A 21469-nucleotide genomic window follows, 5' to 3' on the forward strand; every position below is an offset into this window, starting at 1 on the left:
ATGTGGATGTCCCCACCCTCCACCCCACCTAACATCTAAACAGCCTGGGGCCTCCAGTCTCTTGAGGGTTAGTTGCATCTCTGAATGAACACAGACCGGGCAGTCATCTACAGTATGTGTGTTGGGGGGCTTATATTAGGTGGTTTATGCTGCCTGTTTTTTGGTCCAGTGTTTGAGAGATCTTGGAGGTCCAGATGAATTAAGACCGCTGATCCTCCTACAGGATCACCCTTCTCCTCAGCTTCTTTTTGCCTAACCTAATTCAACAACAGGGGTCAGCTGCTTCTGTCCATTGGTTGGGTGCAAATATCTGCATCTGACCCTTTCAGCTGCTTGTTGGGTCTTCCAGAGTGCAGTCATGCTAGATCCCTTTTTGTGAGCACTCCATAGCCTCAGTAATAGTGTCAGGCCTTGGGACCTTCCCTAGAGCTAGATCCCACTTTGGGCCTGTCGCTGGACCTTCTTTTCCTCCGGCTCCTCTCCATTTCCATCCTTGTAATTCTTACAGACAGGAACAATTATGGGTCAGAGATGTGACTGTGGGCTGGCCCCCCTCTCACTCATCTGATACCTTGTCTTCCTGCTGGAGGTGGGCTCTATAAGTTCCCTCTCCCTACTGTCAGGCATTTCATCTAAGGTCCCTCTCTTTGAGTCCTGAGAGTCTCTCACCTCCTAGGTCTCTGGTGCATTCTGGAGGATTCCCCCAACCTTCTATCTCCTGAGGTTGCCTGTTTTCATTCTTTCTGCTGGCCCTCCGGTCTTCAGTCCTTTTCCTTCACCCAATACTACATCAGCCCCCCCCCCAAACTCCCCTCCTCCCTGTCCACTTTCCCTCCCAGGTCCCTCTCTCCCTCCCCACTTGTGATTGCTTTCTTCCCACTCCCAAGGGACTGAGGAGTCTTCACTTGGGCACTTCAACTTTTTGAGTTCTGTAGACTATATCTTTTTTTCTTTTTCTTTTTTTTTCATTTTTGGCTAATATCCACTTACTATGCATCTCCTTTTGGGTCTGAGATACCTCACTTAGGATGATATTTTCTAGTTTCATCCATTTCCCTGCAAAAGTCAGGATGTCCTCGTTCTTAATAGCTGAGTAATATTTCATTGTGTAAATGAACCACATTTTCTGTATCCATTCTTCTGTTGTGGGACATCTAGGTTGTTTCCAGCTTCTGGCTGTCACAAATAACATAAATATCACAAATGAACATAGTGGAATACATGTCCCTGTGGCATTGTAGGGCATCATTTGGGTATATTATTCCCAAGAGTTGTATCGCTGAGTCTTCAGGTAGATCTATTTTCAATTTTCTGAGGAACCTCCAGACTGATTTCCAGAATGGTTGAACAGTTTGCAATCCCACCAGCAATGGAGGAGTGTTCCTCTTTCTCCGCATCCTCGCCAACATCCTTTTGGGGTTTTGAAACAGGGTTTCTCTGTGTAACAGCCTTGGCTGTTCTGGGAACTTGCTCTGTACACCATGCTGTCCTGGAATTCACAGAGATCCGCCTTCCCCGTCTTGGTCTAGTTATTCTTGTTGTGTTACAAACCACCCAAATTTTGATGTTGTAAAGCAGTTCTTTTATCATGCTTGCTGACTCCTCTAGCTAAGGAGTCTTTTTTTTTTTTTTTTTTTTTAAGATTTATTTTATTTGCATGTGTACACTGTAGCCATCTTCAGAGACACCAGAAGAGGGCATTGGATCCCATTACAGATGGTTGTGAGCCACCATGTGGTTGCTAGGAATTGAACTCAGGACCTCTGGAAGAGCAGTCAGTGCTCCTAACCACTGAGCCATCTCTCCAGCCTCCTGGCTAAGGAATCTTGGTAGGGCACTACAGAGAGTTTGACACTGCTCCATGACATTTGGTGTGACTTAAAGACACAAAATTATTTCCTGGAAACGAGATAAAATTCCCTGAAAAAATTCTCACATGTATGTCAGGGGCTGGGATGATGTGGAGACCTGGAGTGATCACTAAACACGAGTGTCACAGTGGCAAAGCAGAAGCTGCCTGGAAACTCATCTAGTGTCCCTTCACAACACCCCAGTGCTGACAGCAGGGACACAAGACTGCACATTCTCTTTTTTTTTGTTTTTGTTTTTGTTTTTTTGGTTTCTTTTTTTTTTTTTTTTTTTTTTTTTTGGTTTTTTGAGACAGGGTTTCTCTGTATAGCCCTGGCTGTCCTGGAACTCACTTTGTAGACCAGGCTGGCCTCGAACTCAGAAATCCGCCTGCCTCTGCCTCCCGAGTGCTGGGATTAAAGGTGTGTGCCACCAATGCCCGGCTAAGACTGCACATTCTCATGAAGGAATAAGAAAGAGGCATTGTAGGGGACTGTGCAAGACAGGCAGTATTCTTTACATAATAATTGGCTATATGTGGCCATCAGTTGGTGTATTTTTACCCCCAGTTGGATTATATTGCTATAGTGTTTTGTTTGTTTGTTTGTTTGTCTTCTGAGACAGTGTCTCACTATGTAGCCTTGGCTGACCTGGAACTTGACATGCAAACTGTCATACCGTTGAATTCACAAAACTCTGCTTGCTGGCTAAGCCACACTGCAACAGTTTTTAAACAGACAACATAATTTTAACAGTAACGATGATGTTGACTTATACATTAATACTGTACTAAGTAGAAGGCAGATTATTACTGGAAATGTGTGTATTATAGTAAAATACATTGTTACTACCTTAAAATATACTAAACATTCCTGCTCTAAGCAACTATCAAGCTTGAAAACATAAGTTTACAGCACATTTTTAAACACTTACTGATTTTAATAAGGGGGAAACTGAACAAGATGAAACTACAGGGTACTGTAGTTTTTAGATTGGCCTTGACTTCACTGTGTAGCCAAGGATGACCTTGGGCCTCTATATGGTTGTATGGTCTTCCTGTCTCTACCTTCTGAATGCTGGGATTACAAGTACCCGCCAGCACCATGCCTAGTATGAGAACTTCTTGGAATCAAACCTAAGGCATCATGCGTGCAAGAATGGCATTCTCTGAGACTGTTATAGAGCTGTAAAGTATCTAGTCACTTATGCATCCCAGGTAAGGCATAGCAGGAGCCTAGCTTTTGCTGCTGTAAGGTATTGTAGGTCTCCAGTTCAGGGGAAGTCTTTCAGGTTTTATTATTGTTATTATTATTATTATTATCATATTTTTTAAAGATTATTTATTTTTCATGTGTGGGTTTGCCTGTGTTTATGTATGTGCGCCATGTGCATGCCTAGGGCCCAGAGACTTCATAGGAAAGTAATAGATTTCCTAGATCTGCAGTTTCAGACAGTTGAGAACCACTGTGTGGGTGCTGGGAATTGAACCCAGCTCCTCTGGAAGAGCAATAAGTGTGCTTAACCACTGAGCCATTCTCCAGCACTGTTGTTACTTTTTGAGATAAGGTCGTACTGTGTAGTTCAGGCAAGCCTGGAACTTGCTATGTAGCACAATTTGAATTGAAATCAAGGTTCTCAGTCCTTAGCCTCCAAGTGCTGGGCTCACATGAGTGGGCCACCATGCTTGGCTGGTAGATGTTCATTTACACAGCTTACTCCAAGGCTTATCTAAAATCATTCTTGGGCCCATGAGATGGCTCAGTGGGTAAAGACACCTGAGTTCCATCCTTGGGATTCACATGGTGGAAGGAGAGAGAACCTGACTCCTGAAAGTTGACCTCTGACCTCATGTATACTGTGTCATTTGCCTATATCCTCAAATAAATAAATGTAATTAATAACCATTATTTTAAAAAGTATTTTAAAAAGTTATTTGTTGACAATTCCATGCATATGTATAAAATGTATCTTTAACATATCCATTTCCCACCCTTCCCAACCTCACCACCACCTTCAGTTGTTTGAGATAAGGTCTCATGTAGCCCTCTCGTACGTAACTGAGAAAATCCTGAAATCCCCATCCTCCTGTCTTTGTTTCCTAAGGAAAGTCATTCCTTTCTGAAAGATGGATCCCAATAGGCATCCATAGATAATTTTACATATGTTTATACATACTGGCTTTGATCTTTTTGGTATGTTTAGTAAAACAGTGAGGAAGAGCTGCATATCTTACAACCAAATCTCACAATTCCAACTTTACGGTAAAATGATTTAGAAGTTGTTGGGGGCAGAGCTGGAGAGGACATGTAAGTGTAGATCCAGGAGATCCTGGGCTTCTGTCCACTGTGGGCACCTGGAGTCTAGCTAGTCACATGCATAGTGCCCACCCAACAACACACACGTACGTACACACATATAAATATGCATGGATACACACCTAGTACACACATCCAACACATAACAACATGCACACCCAACACACACATAATTTTATTTTATTTTTTATCTTTAAAAACAGAGAGGAAATAACTTGCTGTGCCAGTGAGAGGGCTCAGTGGGTGCTGGCCCTTGCTGTAAGCCTGATGACTTGAGTTTAAACCATGGTAGATAAAGAGAACAAACTTTCCCAATTTGTTCTCTGTCACATGAGTGCTGTCCACACACTTGCCTGCCCTCAAACATGCATGTGTCATACATACACAGTAGAAATAAGTTCTAAGGGATGGAGAGATGGCTCAGCAGTGAAGAGCACTGACTGCTCTTCCAGAGGTCCTGAGTTCTATTCCATCTGTAATGAGATACAATTCACTCTTCTGGTATGTCTGAAGACAGTGACAGTGTACTCACATACATAAAAAATAAATTCTTTTAAAAAATATTTTAAAAAAGCCAGTTTATCCGTAGGAGACTAAGCATGCAAATATATAAACCGGGGGCCATTTTCATCCAAATCACCGCAGGAATTTTTGTTTGGTTGTTTTTTTGTTTGTGTTTTTGCTCTGTTTTGTTTTTGTGAAAGTGGCTCATTATGTAGCCCTGGCTAGCCCAGAACTCTTTATATATGTAGACCAGGCTAGCTTCAAAGTAGATCCTCCTGCCTTTACAACCCAAATACTGATATTAAAGGTCTATACCACCAAACCCAGTCAAACTTTGTTTTGTTTTATTGTTGTTGTAATTTGGTAATTTTAAAACAAACATTTGCAGGACAGTCATATACCCAGCAGAAGTTCAGAAAGATTTAAAAGCTGACACACACAGTCAGGGGGTGGTAACTGCAAGAAGGCAAACAGGGATAAGACCCTTTGAGGCTGAAGAGTAGCTATGTGGCCGGCCATGTGTAAGTTTCCCTCTGAGCAATCTCAGAAGAAACACATAACGGGGTCTACAAAGAAGCCAGCCGTTCGAACGTGCAGTGAACCTCCATGTTTGCTCTCACAGCTCCTTCAGGACGAGTTTCAGCTCAAAACTGTGTCTGTTGGCTTTCAAAGCTTATATTTAGTATCAGAGAATCTGCTAGATGCTAGGTACTGTGTCTCAGCCCCCACCCTCCCTGGCTTCGCACTGTTTGCATCTGAATCACCTTCATGCTGATGCTCTTAGATGGAGTCATGGTCCAGATCACTGCGGAGAACATGGACTCCTTGAGGCAGGCACTGCGGGAGATGAAGGACTTTACCATCACTTGTGGGAAGGCGGATGCAGAGGACCCCCAGGAACAGATCCACATCCAGTGGGTGGACGATGACAAGACAGTTAACAAAGGGTAAGTGTGACCCTCAGAGCCACCAGGAGTCAGCTGCAGGCTTTGTCTGCTCTGCACACTGCTGCTTCAGAGTTGACTAAATGCCTGCCTATGAAAAAGGAATGTAGAACACAGATTTGTAATTTCTGGGATTTTAGCTCAGTTTCTTTTCCTTTTTTTTTTTTTTAAAGAATTATTTATTTATTTATTTATTTATTTATTTATTTAATGTATATGAGTACACTGTCACTGTCTTCAGACACACCAGAAGAGGGCATTGGATCCCATTACTATGGTTGTGAGCTACCATGTGGTTGCTGGGATTTGAACTCAGGATCTCTGGGAAAGCAGTCAGTGCTCTTAAACTCTGAGCCATCTCTCCAGCCCAGTTTAATTTTTTTTTAAATACTTATTTTTAACATTTTTAAAAGTTATATGTCTGTGCATATGACTATACACATGACCGTGGGTGCCCACAGATACACAGACCCCAGATCCCCTGAATCTGGAATTACAGGTGGTTGGGAAACACCTATTGTGGATACTGGGAACCAAACCCAGTTTCTCAGCAAGCGTATGCTTTTAGCCACTGAGCCACTTCTTCAGCCCCATAACTTGGTCTGTGAAGGATTCACTGTGTGCATTTTTGAGGGAAAGCTAAGGCACTGAAACAAAAGCAGGTCTTCTAAACTTGGTTGAGTAGAACTGTGGCCTTTTGGGTATCAAGCACCTTTGCTAATACATTCCATTTGAATAAGTCAGAACCATAAACTAAGACTCAGCAAGGCTCTCACTTAAAACCATCTTCTTGGGCTTTAAATCCAAATTCTTTCCTGGGTTGTGGCAACTCTATGCTGCTTCACACCAAGACCTTGGATTCATTTCTGATACTTTTCTTTCTTTCCTGCCCCACAATTAGCCGAACGGTAAATCTTGTTTGCTGTACTTCAGGATACATCCCCAACTACAGAGGCTCTCACCACCCCTGCTGCCCCCATCAGAGTCTGGGCAAGTGCATGCTTCCCTTGTCTCTAGTTTCCTTCTCTCGTTCTGCCAGCATGATGTCACTTCCCTGTTGAGACAGCCAATGGCATCCAGTGTCTTTCAAGATGAAATCTAAAGGCATTAAAGTCATCTGTTGCTTTTAGGCCCTGAGAAAGGGCCTTACTCTGTGGCCCACGATGGTCTGGAACTCTTTATGTAGTCTAGGTGAAACTCAAACTCAAAGCAGTCTTCTTGCCTCTGCCTCCCAAGTGCTCAGCAGGACACTGGCCTTCTTCCTTGAGCAGAGCTGTGCACCTGCCCAGACCTTTGCAGAGCTGCTGTCAGCTTGCCCTCTTCCTCAAGATGCCCTGGGATCACAGTTTCCAATGCCAGTCTGTGAGGTCAGCTCTGGCCAACGCCTATCTAACTCTGTTGTACATTTCTCTCTTCATATACAGCAAAACTTCTGGTATTTCTTGCTTACGTTCCCTAGTTTAGACTTCTCGTTTAAAATGTTTATTACATTGGTTTATTTGGGGGATGCGAGGGGCTTGCTCACACGTAGATGACGACTTCGTGCAGTTGGTTCTTTCCTTTACCTTTATATAGGTTCTGGGGACCAAACTCTTCAGTGGCCAGACCTGTACACAGTACCTTTACCTGCTGAGCCATCTTGCTAGCCCCTAATTTAACTCTGAATGTGTGGAGAATTAAGAACAGGATCAGGCATGGTGGTGCACGCCTTAACCCCAGCACTCGGGAAGCAGAGGCAGGCCGGCCTGAGATCCTATCTTGAACAAACTAAAAAGAATCAAGACCATAAATAGGTTTAAACATAGCTGAGAGGAGTCTAGAATCTTTGTAGCAATCGGTGTATGTTCTTTTCAGAGTAAATGTGTATCTCCACATGTTTAATTTACTTGTTATATTTTATGGGAGAAATAATGCCAAAAGTAACTTCTGTTAGGAATCTAAGAGTGGTAACAGCACTGAAGAGAGTCTGTGAGGATGAACACTTGTGTCTCTTCGCCCCGGCTCTACAGCTCCCCCCTCCCCATTTTATTTTATTTTATTTTATTTAAAATTTTTTTTCTTTTTGTTAATTGGATATTTCATTTCTTTACATTTCAAATGTTATCCCCTTTCCCTGTTTTCCCTCTGCAGCTCCCCTATGCAATCCCCCCTTATCCTGCTTCTATGAGGGTGCTCCCCTACCACTTACCCACTCCTGCCTCACCACCCTAGCCTTCCTCTACCCTGGGGCATCACACATTCACAGGACCAAGGGCCTTCCCTCCCATGCCAGATAAGGCCTCTGCAGCTCTTTCAGTCCTTCTCCTAACTCCTCCATTGGGGTCCCTGTGTTCAGTCCAATGGTTGGCTGCGAGCATCCGCATTTATGGGTCAAGATCTAGCAGAGCCTCTCAGGAGACAGCTGTATCAGGCTCCTGTTAGCAAGCACTTCTTGGCATCATCAGTAGTGTCTGAGTTTGGTGTCTGCATGTGGGATGGATCCCCAGGTGTGGCAGTCTTATGAGGGCCTTTCCTTCAGTCTCTGCTCCACTCTTTGTCCCTGTGTTTCCTTTAGACAGGAGGAATTCTGGGTTAAAATTTTGGAGATGGGTGAATGACCCCATCCCTTAACTCTGACCCCATGCCTAACCTCTGGATATGGTCTCAACAAGTTCTCCCTCCCCTTTGTGGGGTATTTCAGCTAATGCCATCATCCCCATGGGGTCCTGGGAGGCTCTTGCTTTCCTAGCATCTGAGCCTTTCTGCTTGCTACCCCCACTTCCCCATTCCCCATTGCTACACACCTCTGTTCAATCTCCTGACCTTCTGTACACCTCCTCCATCTCCTCCCATACCTGATTCTTCCTCTCCTCTCTTCCTTCCAAGTCCCTCCCACCCTCTACTTCCCTTGATTATATTGTTCCCCCTTCTAAGTAGGACTTAGGTCTTCCTTCCTCTTGATCTTCATGTGTCCGTGAGTTGTATCGTGGGCATTACATCCTCTTTGCCTAATATCCACTATCAGTGAGTACATACCATGTGTGTTCATTTGTGACTGAGTTACCTCACTCAGGATGTTATTTTCTAGATCTATCCATTCGCCTGCAAATTTCATTTTATATTGGTTTTTAATAGCTGAGTAGTACTCCATTGTGTAAATGTACCCCATTTTCTGTATCCATTCCTCTGTTGAAGGACATCTGGGTTCTTTACAACTTCTGGCTATTATAAATATGGTTGCTATGAACATAGTGAAGATTATGTCCTTAAAACATATTGGAGCATCTTCTGGGTATTTTCCCAGGAGTGGTATTGCTGGGTCCTCAGGCCAATGGACTCAATTGCCATTTGTCAATTCTTGATCTTAAAGCATCTAAATGCTTGGTCCTATTTACATATCCAGTCTGTTAGTCTATGTCTTTTTTACTGAGGAATTGAGTCCATTGATGTTAAGAGATATTTAGGGGGCCTGGTAAGATGGCTCAGCAGTTAAGAGCACTGACTGCTCTTCCAAAGGTCCTGAGTTCAAATCCCAGCAACCACATGGTGGCTCACAACCATCCATAATGAGATCTGACACCCTCTTCTGGTGTGTCTGAAGTCAGCTACAGTGTACTTACATATAACAATAAATAAATCTTTAGAGAGAGAGAGAGAGAGAGAGAGAGAGAGAGAGAGAGAGAGAGAGAGAGATATTAAGGAAAAGTGATTGTTGATTCCTGTTACTTTTATGGTGGAATTGTGTTTGTGTGGCTATCTTCTTCTGGGTTTGTTAAAAGAAGGTTACTTTCTTGCTTTTTCTAGGGTGTAGTTTCCCTTCTTGTGTTGGAGTTTTCCATCTATTATCCTTTGTAGGGCTGGATTTGTGGAAAGATATTGTGTGAATTTGGTTTTGTCATGGAATATCTTATTTTCTCCATCTATGGTAATTGAGAGTTTGCTGGGTTTAGTAGCCTAGGCTGGCATTTGTGTTCTCTTAGGGTCTGTATGGCATCTGCCCAGGATCTTCTGGCTTTCATAGTCTCTGGTGAGAAGTCTGGTGTAATTCTGATAGGTCTGCCTTTTATGTTACTTGACCTTTTTCCCTTACTGCTTTTAAAATTCTTCCTTTGTTTTGTTTTGTGCATTTGGTATTTTGAATATTATGTGATGGGAAGAATTTCTTTTCTGGTCCAATCTATTTGGAGTTCTGTAGGCTTCTTGTATGTTCATGGGCATCTCTTTCTTTAGGTTAGGGAAGTTTTCTTCTATAATTTTGTTGAAGATATTTACTGGCCCTTTAAGTTGGGAATCTTCACTGTCTTCTATACCTATTATCCTTAGGTTTGGTCTTCTCATTGTGTCCTGGATTTCCTGGATGTTTTGGGTTAGGAGGTTTTTGCTTTTTGTGTTTTCTTTGACTGTTGTGTCAATGTTTTCCATGGTATCTTCTGCACCTGAGATTCTCTCTTCTGTCTCTTGTATTCTGTTGGTGATGCTTGCATCTATGACTCCTGATCCCTTTCCTTGGTTTTCTATATCCAGGATTGTCTCCCTTTGTGATTTCTTTACTGTTTCTTTTTCCAGTTTTAGATCCTAGATGGTTTTGTTCATTTCCTCACCTGTTTGATTGTGTTTTCCTGTAATTCTTTAAGGGATTTTTGTGTTTCCTCTTTAAGGGCTTCTATCTGTTTACCTGTGTTCTCCTGTATATGTTTAAGGGAGTTATTTATGTCCTTCTTAAAATCTTCCATCATCATCATGAGATGTGACTTTAAATCAGAGTCTTGCTTTTCCCGTGTGTTGGGATATCCAGGGCTTGCTGTGGTGGCAGAACTGGGTTTTGATGATGCCAAGTAGCCTTGGTTTCTGTTGCTTATGTTCTTTCACTTGCCTCTCACCATCTGGTTATCTGTGGTGTTAGCTGGTCTTGCTATCTCTGACTGTGTCTTGCCCTCCTGTAAGGCTGTGTGTCAGCACTTGTGGGAGACCAGCTCTCTCCCGGTGGGATTTGGGTTCGGAGAGCTGTGGCACAGGGTCAGCCAACTTTTATTTATTCATCAACTCATTTATTTGATGTCATTAGTGGAGAATGAACTTGAGCTCTTCTGCTTTGTAAGCAAGCCATCTTATCACTGAACCAAATTCCCAGCCTTAAGTAGTTCTTAACCGATGCTCAGTAAATTCCCTAAGTTCCAAGTAATGATCAGTATCTGAAATACAGCACCCAAGGATGGCATGTTAGACCCCCTTCCCTTCAGACTCACTTCCTAAGGCAGATCTGTAAAGAGGAGCATGGTGAACATTGTTCTAGAGTTAGGAGCAAAGTAGGGAACCAGGCTGGGTAAGTAGCTATGTGTTTATTAAAGGAAGACGTGCTGGAAGAAGAGCAGGGGTGAGTGAGCAGCCTGTTACATTACAGCAAACTGCAAATGGGTTCCTGCTATGTGGCTGCCTTTCACTCTGTGTGCTTGAATTGTTTCAGTGCATAGCCCTTGCCATGAGCATTCTGTGTCTTGCCACGTGTGTCTTGTCTGTGACTTGTCTGTGTCTATGCTGTTGATGCCTTCAGCAAGGTGAAATGTGACACACTATCTCCTTCCTTTTTCTCTGTTGTAGTGTGGTGAGTCCTATAGATGGGAAATCCATGGAATCTATAACAAACGTGAAAATATTCCATGGGTCAGAGTATAAAGCAAACGGAAAAGTCATCAGATGGACAGAGGTAAGGAGATGAAAATTGACTTCCTGCTCTCAGCATAGCCTTGGCTAAGCCAAAGGCCTGTGCTGGGCTGACTTAGAAGGAAAATGAGCCAGCAAGATGGTCCAGTAGGTAGCCTGGAGGTCTGAATTGAGTCCTTGGGATCCACATAGTTGAAGGAGCAACTCTCACAAATTGACCTCTTAATTTCTGACACTCTAAGGTGGCACTTGTGTGACAAATACACATTAAAATAAGTACATATAAAATTTTTTAAAGAAAAAATTCTCTTTGTTGAAAAAAATCTTTTCCTTTATGTATTATACTTAACTCCCTCTGATCTGTCTTAGCTGACTGGAAAAGAAAGCTGCACGCAGCCTGCCACGCTCTGTGGTGTCTCATGCACTCATTTTCATGTATTTGCTTTGCAGTGCAAGAAGGCTGTGTCTGTCTTCAGAAAGCTGAGGACAACATGCTGTCCTCACAGTTAAACCTCTCTTGAGTAACTTGGACTTTAAATGATGGCCAGTTCACAGTAAGATTTGTCAGAAATTAGAGGCAAACAAGCAATGGCAAGTTCCCAATTCAAAGCTGGCTCTTGCCAGCTCTTAGGCTACTAGCCAGATGTGCCTGCGCACACCTGTAATGCCAGTACGTAGGAGGCAGAGTTAGGGAGATCACAAATTTGAGGCTAGCCAGTACTGTTAATTTTTTTTTAAAGTCCTGCAACATAACCCCTACCCCTAAGGCTTGGGGAAATCTCTGAAGAAGGGCAGAAATATTTAACGAGTCAGAGGACCAGCACCTTTGTTGCGAGGTACTATCTTCTGTTTGTGACAAGGAAGCTGTGCCCATGGAATTTTTTTTTTAAGGATTTATTTATTTATTATATGTAAGTACACTGTAGCTGTCCTCAGATACTCCAGAAGAGGGCATCAGATTTCATTACGGATGGTTGTGAGCCACCATGTGGTTGCTGGGATTTGAACTCGGGACCTTCGGAAAGAGCAGTCGGCACTCTTAACCACTAAGCCATCTCGCCAGCTCTGCCCATGGAATTTTAACAATATGGTTTTCTAAGAGACCCACATGATGACATCAGTTGACATGACAAAGTAGACAGAGAAATTTAACAAGGTGGTTCTAGCCGAAGAGCGTAGGCAATCAATGTAGCTGAGATTCAGTCTCCTCCAGGGACCGGAGCTCCGTATAAGTGATCCAGTTTCAAGTGGTCAGCCCTAAGCACATATAAGCAACTGGAAATGGACTCAGCAGGTTTTGTGTATGTGTTAGGGGGCAGAGGGGACAAACAGACGAGTTCTGGAGTCTTGGAGTAAATGCTTTGCCATGGAGCTACATGTTCAGCCCCCATATATTTAGCATAGCCCCCTTTGGACCAGCATATTGGAATTGGTATATAACAATATGTAAACATTGTATATTTATACTTATTTTTAAATTTTGTCTTTATGTTGTTTATCCTTTATATCATCCAGAGAAGACTAGCTGTTGCTTTCTGTATGCACAGAAGCAAAGTAGACATTATGGAATTTTTAGAAAGCCAGATATAGTGATGCATGCCTGTAATAGCAGTCCTCAGAAGGCAGAGATATGAAGACTGTTGCCAGTCAGCGGCCAGTCTAACCCCTTGAGAGTGTGGGAGTGTGCTCCAGGCCAGCCAGGGCTACATAGAGAGATGAAGGAGAAGGGAAAGCAGGCCATGTGAGAATCATAATTTAACCTGTGAGCTGGTGAGAAGGCTCAGTGGCAGAAAGCCCTTACCATAAAGTCTGGCAATCTGAGTTTGATTTCCATAATGCATGAAAAGATGGAAGGAGAGAACTGACTCCACAGGTGTACCGGGTCATATGAGTGCCTATAAGTATATATACAGTCTCAGGTGTCACCATAACAAACATCGCCATGTTTGAAACACACTTCCGTGGGCCTATAGCTGATCTATAGCTCAACAGTTAAGCTAGACAGGGAGCCCCGGGGGTCTCCTGTCTCCACCTCCCTAGTACTGGGATTGCAAGAGCATACCACTATGCCCAGCATTTCTTTTCATTCTGGGTTTTCAAGACAGGGTTTCTCTGTGTAGCCTTGGTGTGCTGGTAGTCACTTCTGTAGACCAGGCTGGCCTTGATTTCAAAGATCCACCTGCCTGTGTCTCCCAAGTGCTGTCATTAAAGCCATGCGCCATTGCTACCAGGGAATCAAACTTAGGCCTTCATCATATGAGGCAAGAACTTCACCACACCCAGAAAATTTTAAGTCCCTTGAAAGCTGGCCTTGTAGTATCAGTCATACAATAAGGTCATACTGTAGAGGGTTGTCACAGAGATCTGGCTGTTTCTGTTTCCTAAGTGCTAGGATTGAAAGCGTGTACCACCACGCCCAGCTTGTCTGTTTTCTCCTTTTGACACAAGGTCTTAAGTATGTAGTACTGGCTGGCTTGGAACTCATAGAGGCTTCATACCTGAGGCCTCTTCAGTGCTAGGATTAAAAGCATGTGCCCTACACCCAGGCACTGCCCTCTGTCCTTATACACTTGAATAATCTGTGAAGAGCTGGATTCCCCAGTCTACAATGACTGTTCTTTTAGACTCTTCCTATGGCCTCCTAAGAAAACGATCCACATATTGCATTGCCTTTTAGAACACAGTTCGTTTGCACATGGTGGTACATGGGTGCACGGGCTGTAATCCCAGCACTTGGAATTGGGAAGGTGAGCACCTCTTTTGTTTGTGGATAGGTGTTTTTCCTGGAAAACGATGATCACCATAACTGCCTGAGTGACCCTGCAGATCACAGCAGACTGACTGAGCATGTTGCCAAGGCATTCTGCCTCGCCCTCTGCCCCCACCTGAAGCTTTTAAAAGAAGATGGAATGACAAAACTGGGACTCCGTGTGACACTTGACTCAGATCAGGTAAGATGCATTTTGGGCAGCTTTTGATTCCGTCTGGAGAAGTGTCTGTTTCATTTTTTTTTGTTTATTTGGGTTTTCCTGAGTCCTCTAGATGTTCCATTCTCCCCTGGCCTACCACATAGCATACTCATCTGCAGGCATCCCTTCCTTCTCACTGGAGGCTATGGGAGGAACTGAGCTCTTACCACCTGTGGTAGCGTGTGTTACCCTTTGAAATTCCCATTCCCAACTATGAGGTACTGCTCTACAGTCCCTTAGGGGCAGTTCCCAGTGTCCCCAGTGCTGCCTTTCTTGCTCAGCTGGACCAGGCTCCTGCTGACTGGCTTCTACACTTGCCATTGCCGAGTACGAGTTTTCTTGTGGCCAGGATTTTCATTTAGTGGGAAGTTTGCGCTATCTCCCCAACAATTTTCCTGTCATTAGACATGACAGGTTTTGCTTGTTTTCCTTTTTGTTATATATATATTTTTTTGAGACAGGGTCTCATTATGTTGTCCTGGCTGGCCTTGAACCCACAGAGATGCATCTGCCTCCTGAGTGCTGAGATGAAAGGTGTGTGCCACCATGCCTGGCTTGATGTTTTTATGTGTTCTTTGTATTAATAATTCAGTCCTCACCTCCTACACCCCAGTTCCTCTTCCTAGAATCTCTCTCCTGTGTCTTCCCTCCACAGCAGGTCCACTAGTCCTGCATTGGATGCTTACGTTTTGCTAGTGCCAAGTCATTAGAAATGCGTATGGGAGGGGCTGGAGAGGTGGCTCACCATATAGAGCACGTGTTGCTCTGCAGAACACCTTGGTTCAGTTCCCAGCACCCACATGGTGGTGTACAGCCATCCTTAACTCCCGTTCTAGGGGATCTGACCTCCTTAGGCACCAGGCCCATACATGTTGCACATCCATACATGCAGACAAAACAGTCATACACATTAAAAAAAAAATAAAAGAATAAAGTAACTTTATTTTTTAAAGAAGAAATGAGTGTGGGCTGAGTCAGTAATTAATTCTGCCACAGAGCTGCTTCTTCACGTACCTGGGGGTATCTGGCCTTTTATTGCAGAATTTAATAGCTGACCAGGGCAGGGTAAAAGGTTCTGTGTCTGGCTTCATTCCTCACTGGGCATCATCAGCTAGTATTTACTTTCACTTAGGGTCTTGTCCTAAGCTGCAAGGGGCTTATCTGGGGCTGGGGATGTAGCTCAGTTTAGAGTGCCTGCCTAGCAAGCATGAAGCTCTGGAACTGATCCTCAGTACTACAGAAACTGAGCACAGTGGGGTTCACTGGTAACTTAGTATTTCAGAGGTGCAGACTGAAGGAACAAAAAACTTAAGATCAGACAGGCGCATGCCTTTAATCCCAGCACTTGGGAGGCAGAGGCAGGCAGATTTCTGAGTTCGAGGCCAGCCTGCTCTACAAAGTGAGCTCCAGGACAGCCAGGGCTATACAGAGAAACCCTGTCTCAAAAACAAAAACAAACAAACAAAAAAAAAAAACACCTTAAGATCATCCTTGGCTACCACATATCAAGTTTGAGATGAGACCCTGTCACAAGACAACAATAATAAAACGATAACAAAAACCAGGCTGGCAAAATGGCTCAGTGGGTAAGGGCATCCATTCTGCTGTCAAGCTTGACAAGTTGTCCCCATAACCCTAACTCCTAAGATTGTCCTCTGATCTCGACATGCATGTTGTGGCACATGTAACATGGTACATGCATGCACCCATACACATACATCATATGCAGGTTAGAAAAATCAAAAGTCTACCTGTGTAACAGTACTGAGGCGTCCTGCTCCATCTCACATAGTACTGACAGCATCTGGAGAGAGGCCCCTCCCATGGGACAGTTGGATAGCAAGCATTTTTCTGCTAAATTTGTGACCCTCTTGAGGGAAAGGGCCTTTTATATTTGAATTTCTGTTTTCAGTTGCTCAAAATACAGTGCTCTGATGACTGCACAGGCTGGAGTTAATGCTGTTTGTTATATGCCTCACTTTAACTTTACAACCAGAGCCTGGATTATCACCTGACTCACCATTTCTCTTCCCAGGAAACACACATTAGCACATTAAGGGACTAGCCAAAGGTCTCACAGCTATCAAGTAGCCAGGGTAGATAGAAGATGATAAGCCAGTAAAAAGAAAAGGAAGAATTTGTGTGCACTGTCATTGTGATGGGCTCATGGCAAAGGGTGTGGTATTCCCTGCTAGGCCTTTTTGGTTCAGCCCTCTGCAGAGATCCCTGCCTGGTAACCTGTCATCCCTTTCTCTTTGCGGTAGGTTGGCTATCAAGCAGGGAGCAATGGCCAGCCCCTTCCCTCGCAGTACATGAACGATCTGGACAGTGCCTTGGTGCCTGTCATCCATGGAGGAGCCTGCCAGCTCAGTGAAGGCCCTGTCGTCATGGAACTCATCTTTTATATTCTGGAAAACATCGCATAGATGAGGACTCCATTGTTTCTGTTCAGACCTGTTGCAGCAGCAGTCATATCCAAATCATTTGCACTTTAAAACTGGAAGATTAAGCTTTTTGTTAACACTGTCAGTAGGGAGGGTATGGGGTGGGAATAGGACTTAGGGGAGATGGGGTGGGGAGGGTGGTGGGGGACAGATGTTCCATGATTCTAAGTCTTCTATGCATTCTCCAAGAAGACCCGGGCAGCTTCTTACTGCACAACAGATATGCTATCTTTGCAGCTAACTCCCTTCTGTTACTGTCTAGACAAGACTTCTGCTCCTCTCTTATGATTACTTCCGGTCATGTGCTCAGATGAATGCTCATATGGGCACAACCATCACCAAGGTCACAATGTGGGGCAGAAAGGAAATAAACAATGAATCGTCACTTTTGCACTTCCTGTACAGAACTGGCATAAAAAGACCGCTCTGCTGATCATCCTGGTTGCACCCCCAGCTGTTTGTCATGTTTAGATTCGTGTTTATTTGTTCAGATTACTAACTGAATCAAACCAAAGGGGTTTCTGGTCTGTTAGCCAGGGAAGGTAACTCAGTATAAACCATGGCATTTGGATAGAGACGCTGAGTGACAGCTGGCAATGGGCACCCAGGGCATTGTTATTTACTACACACTAGAAGTATTTTTAAAGAACATTTTACTAAGAAATCTCCTAAACTCCAGGAAAGTTGTACATGTAAAAAAAAAAGCGGCTTTTCTACAGCCCCATGCACACTCATGCTCACACGGACACACACGCTCACTCACTAGCACTTTGCCCATTTGGTTTGTCAGTGCTTATCTTCTCCTCCTCTATTAAATTGAGGTATTTCAGATTAAGGTGCATACAATACAGCCCCTCATCCTTAAGTCAAGTCACAGTGTCTGGAGGCTCTAACCTCACACCTGCCCAGAACCTTTGGGAACCTTTCTTCAACAGAGAACTTTCCAGTTTAGGATCAGACGCTGCACATAGCTTTAAGCTTGTCTTTATCTCTTTGTGGCATGGAATTTTTTTTTTTTTGGCCCTCACATCCTGGATTTTGTTTGGTTTTAGTAGAAAATACCTCATTTGAGTTTGGATTCTTGGCCAGAAACACTTGATATCCATCTGCCTGTCAGAGACAGTGGCAAAGCTCATTATCACCAGTTCAACATGTCCAGTTTCCCAACTATGTATTTACCTTTTAGTAATAACTAATATATGCAGAACTTTTCAATCTATGCAAAGATCTTGCTCCTCAAAATTCCCCTTCGGTTTAGCACCACTGATGTTTTCTTGCCTGCACTGCTCTTTCACTATGACAGCTGTAAAATGACTTTCTAGTTCCAGCATGGCCCTTTCTCTATGAGCTGGATTTAATAGACTCAAAACAAATAAGCCCCTCCTTCCTTTGTCCTTTATTCATGGGGTTTTCGTGTTGGTCCTGTGGACTTCTACAGTCTTAGTCTTGTACTCAGGTGACCTCTTCTTTGGTTACGGTGAACACCTTCAAGCTGGCTCCTGCATCCTTTTCAAGGTATACTTAGGTTTAATCCTTCCTGTGTCCCCTAACAAGAAGCCCCAGGCTAATCTTGCACTTACCCTGCTCACTTTATCTCCAGGCAGCCCTTTAACTGGAGTGCAGGAAACAAAGATCTGGTTCACCGAAGATATATGTGATACTGACTGGCTGGCCTGGAGCTCAGAGATCTGCCTGCCTCTGCCTCCCAAGTGCTGGGATTAAAGTTGTGTGCCATTACACTCAACTTTGTACACTCTTGATTTTGTTTGTTAAATTTATTTTGATCACAGGCCAAATGCATTTCTCTAGTTTATAATATCCTGCTTGAGGGCAGCTGATAATGGTGTCAGTAGAGGCCGGGCTCACACAGGATTTAGTCCCTCTGCAGGGAAAGCAGTTTACTCACAACGCCCCTGGGTTCAGATGCAGGCCTGTGGGACAGTGGTAGGCTGCCACCACCTCTCTCCCACGGCCCTTGGGGAATGTGTGTGTCCATCCTGTGGGTGAGGGGTACACTGTGTACCCCCTCTTCAAAGGTGCTGATGAAAGTCAGAGACCCAGGATCTGGATCTTTCTCTACAATTGGCACAAAACCTCAGAAGTGCCCTTTAACACCGCACAGCACTAACCTGTAAGACCAGAGGTCTAGAGCCATCTGCAGACCTACAGCAGCTAGCACCTGAGAGGCACAGTAGTGTTAATATTGAGTGTAGTCTGAATATACCTCCGACGGTGGGCACCTGTGCAACAGCTGCCCAGTCCTCCTGCCTAGCCAACTGTACCTTGCCTTGGACATGGATCTTCTAGGATATGGAAGGTTTTTAATCTTCCCATAAAGGCACAAACTCTGGAGCCATACAGACAGGTCCATTCTTAACTCATAGAATATCCTTTATGTATAGTAAGATCATCCTGGGAAATTAAGTCACCAAGGATACTCACTTTCTTCTCTTTTGAGCTCTGGTTTTATATAATGGGCACTGAAATTTACAAGGTGAAATGCTTACACGCCACATTCCTAGTTAGGCCAGGTTTTCTAGATTTAACCCTAAAAGATAAATTCAGAGCATCTACACTGAAGAGCACAATTGCATTGGTGTATTTAAAAACTATTGTATGCTATTTCCTGGTGTTTTGAGGTGGGCTCTCATGTAGCCCAGGCTGACCTCGAACTCAGAATTGTCAAAGAAGACTTTCAATTCCCAACGCTCCTGCCTTGGCCTTCCAAGTGCTGGGATTATAGTAATATGCTACTCCCATACTCAAGGTGGTAGAATGCTGGGATTGTTTAAGTTCCAGTCTCTGTCTTCTCCATCTACACTGGGTCCTGCTAGGGTGCCCCAAATTCCAATTAGATTTCCCTATGGCCATCTGAAAGATAATTAGGCATTTAATGTATTTCTCTTTTTTAAATTATGTGAGTACACTGTTCCTCTCTTCAACTACACCAATAGAGGGCATCGGATCCCATTACAGATGGTTGTGAGCCACCATGTGGTTGCTGGGAATTGAACTCAGGACTTCTGGAAGAGCTCTTAACTGCTGAGTCATCTCTCCAGCCCCCAAATTTAATGTCTTTCTAGTAAGTAATCTGCTCAGCACTGAGTCTGGGATTAACTGTTTGTATTAAATAACAGTCATGGGATTTTGAAGTCTTATTCATAGGACTAAGACTGCTGATGTCCATCTTAGAGGCCCGAGAAGGAAAGAACTACAACTAGACCAAGTACAGGCAGGCTTCCTGTCTGCCAGCCCCAGCCCAGCTGGTTTGTTTTATACTCACAACAGCTGACCTCACTTAGTGCAAAGATCTTTTAAGGGAATGCCACAAACCCGTGGGGGAAAAGCCTAAATAATTAGGAGAGGGGCCACACAGGTCTTAAAGTGGAGCTACAGAAGGGAAAAGCCACAAAGCTATTTCCTGACTTTAAAATAAAGTCAGTAATTCAAAAGGACATGCAATAGCTGGGCAGTGGTGGCACACACTTTTAATCCCAGCACATGGGAGGCAGAGGCAGGCGTATTTCTGATTTTAAGGCCAGCCTGGTCTACAAAGTGAGTTCCAGGACAGCCAGGGCTACACAGAGAAACCCTGTCTCGAAAAACCGGAAAAAAAAAAAAAAAGAACGAACGAAAGAAAGGACATGCAGTACAATATTTAAAAAAGGGTTTTCGTTGTGCCTGGTTCTGTTCTATCTGTGAATGTTTGGTGACTGTGGTAGTACGAGTCTTAGAAAATGAGGCTTTATGCAGGCCCCTCCCCCTAGCCATGCATTCCTTGGCTACAACAAAGACCTTTTAAGATTTCTCCATGTCCAGTGGGTGGCTTTGTCGGCCTCCCTCAGCCTGAGATTGTTTTTCAGTAAGCAGGAACAATGCAGTGGACTGAAAGGGAGCAAGTTGTAAAGGGAGATCCTTGAAGTCAAAGAAAACTAAGACATTTCCATCAGAGGAGCACAGTGAGAAACGCTAAGGCTAACTGGGATCAGCGAGAGTCAGATCAGACTGTGAGGAAGATACAGCGGGACCAGCACCTCGTCAAGTCCTCCCTCTCTGCTCTAGGTCCCTTAACGAAGGCAGAGACCCTTTCATTGCAAATTACTGCTTGATCATGTGAATATCTTGTTAAATCTCTTACACATGAAAGATTGCGAGCTCATGTTGGCTAAGATTGGCCAGAGTGTTCTGGGACATCACTTGTGTGCAGTTTCTGCCTTGTTAAGCACTAACAATTGGACAAGCTCCAGCCCTGGGATCTCCTACCTGAAGTCGGAGAAGCTCAGCCCTGAGCTGCTTCTGCAGCAGTGTAGTGACCAGCAGCTGAGCCTTCACAAATCACCTTGAGGAAGCCAGGCTGGTGGCTGGCACATGCTCATGCCTGTAATCCCAACACTAGGAAGGCTGAGGCAGGTGGACTGCTGCAAGTTAAAACCAGGATATATGGAGTGAGACCCTGTCTCCTACAACCAATTATACGGAGTAAAGAGTAAATCTGGAGGGATACCTTGCTGAACTTAGTGCTTTAAAATGGGAAAGAGTTGGGATGCTGATTTTTACAAAATCTAAAATAATGCATTTGTGAATATTAATTGTTGCAACGATCTGCCCCCTCATTTCTCTACATTTACTACAAAAGCTATAGAACTTGGACAACCAGGGATTAGCCATGTGATCAGCTCCATGACAAGCCTTCTCAAAAGAAGAATGCACAGGTGCAGTGGATATATGGATCACTGCTTCTGCTTTTAAAGTGACAGGGAAGCTGGGTGTGGTTGCACACGCCTTTAATCCCAGCACTCAGAAGA

General features: G+C 44.0%; 1 protein-coding gene across 2 annotated transcripts in view; it reads left to right on the plus strand.

The window, feature by feature from the left end:
- Positions 1-20291, plus strand: part of Zfyve9 (zinc finger FYVE-type containing 9) — a 145906-nt gene extending 125615 nt beyond the window's left edge. For both annotated transcript variants that reach the window (XM_021160572.3, XM_029476023.2), the window contains 4 exons: positions 5452-5614; positions 11189-11294; positions 14026-14202; positions 16485-20291. In XM_021160572.3, the coding sequence (XP_021016231.1) occupies positions 5452-5614; positions 11189-11294; positions 14026-14202; positions 16485-16646 (608 nt within the window). In that variant the 3' untranslated portion in view covers positions 16647-20291. The remainder of the gene's footprint in view (positions 1-5451; positions 5615-11188; positions 11295-14025; positions 14203-16484) is intronic.
- Positions 20292-21469: the final 1178 nt, after the last annotated feature.

Source organism: Mus caroli, unplaced genomic scaffold (assembly GCF_978045245.1).
Source record: "Mus caroli unplaced genomic scaffold, Mus_caroli_1 scaffold_6, whole genome shotgun sequence".
Lineage (NCBI taxonomy): Eukaryota > Metazoa > Chordata > Mammalia > Rodentia > Muridae > Mus > Mus caroli.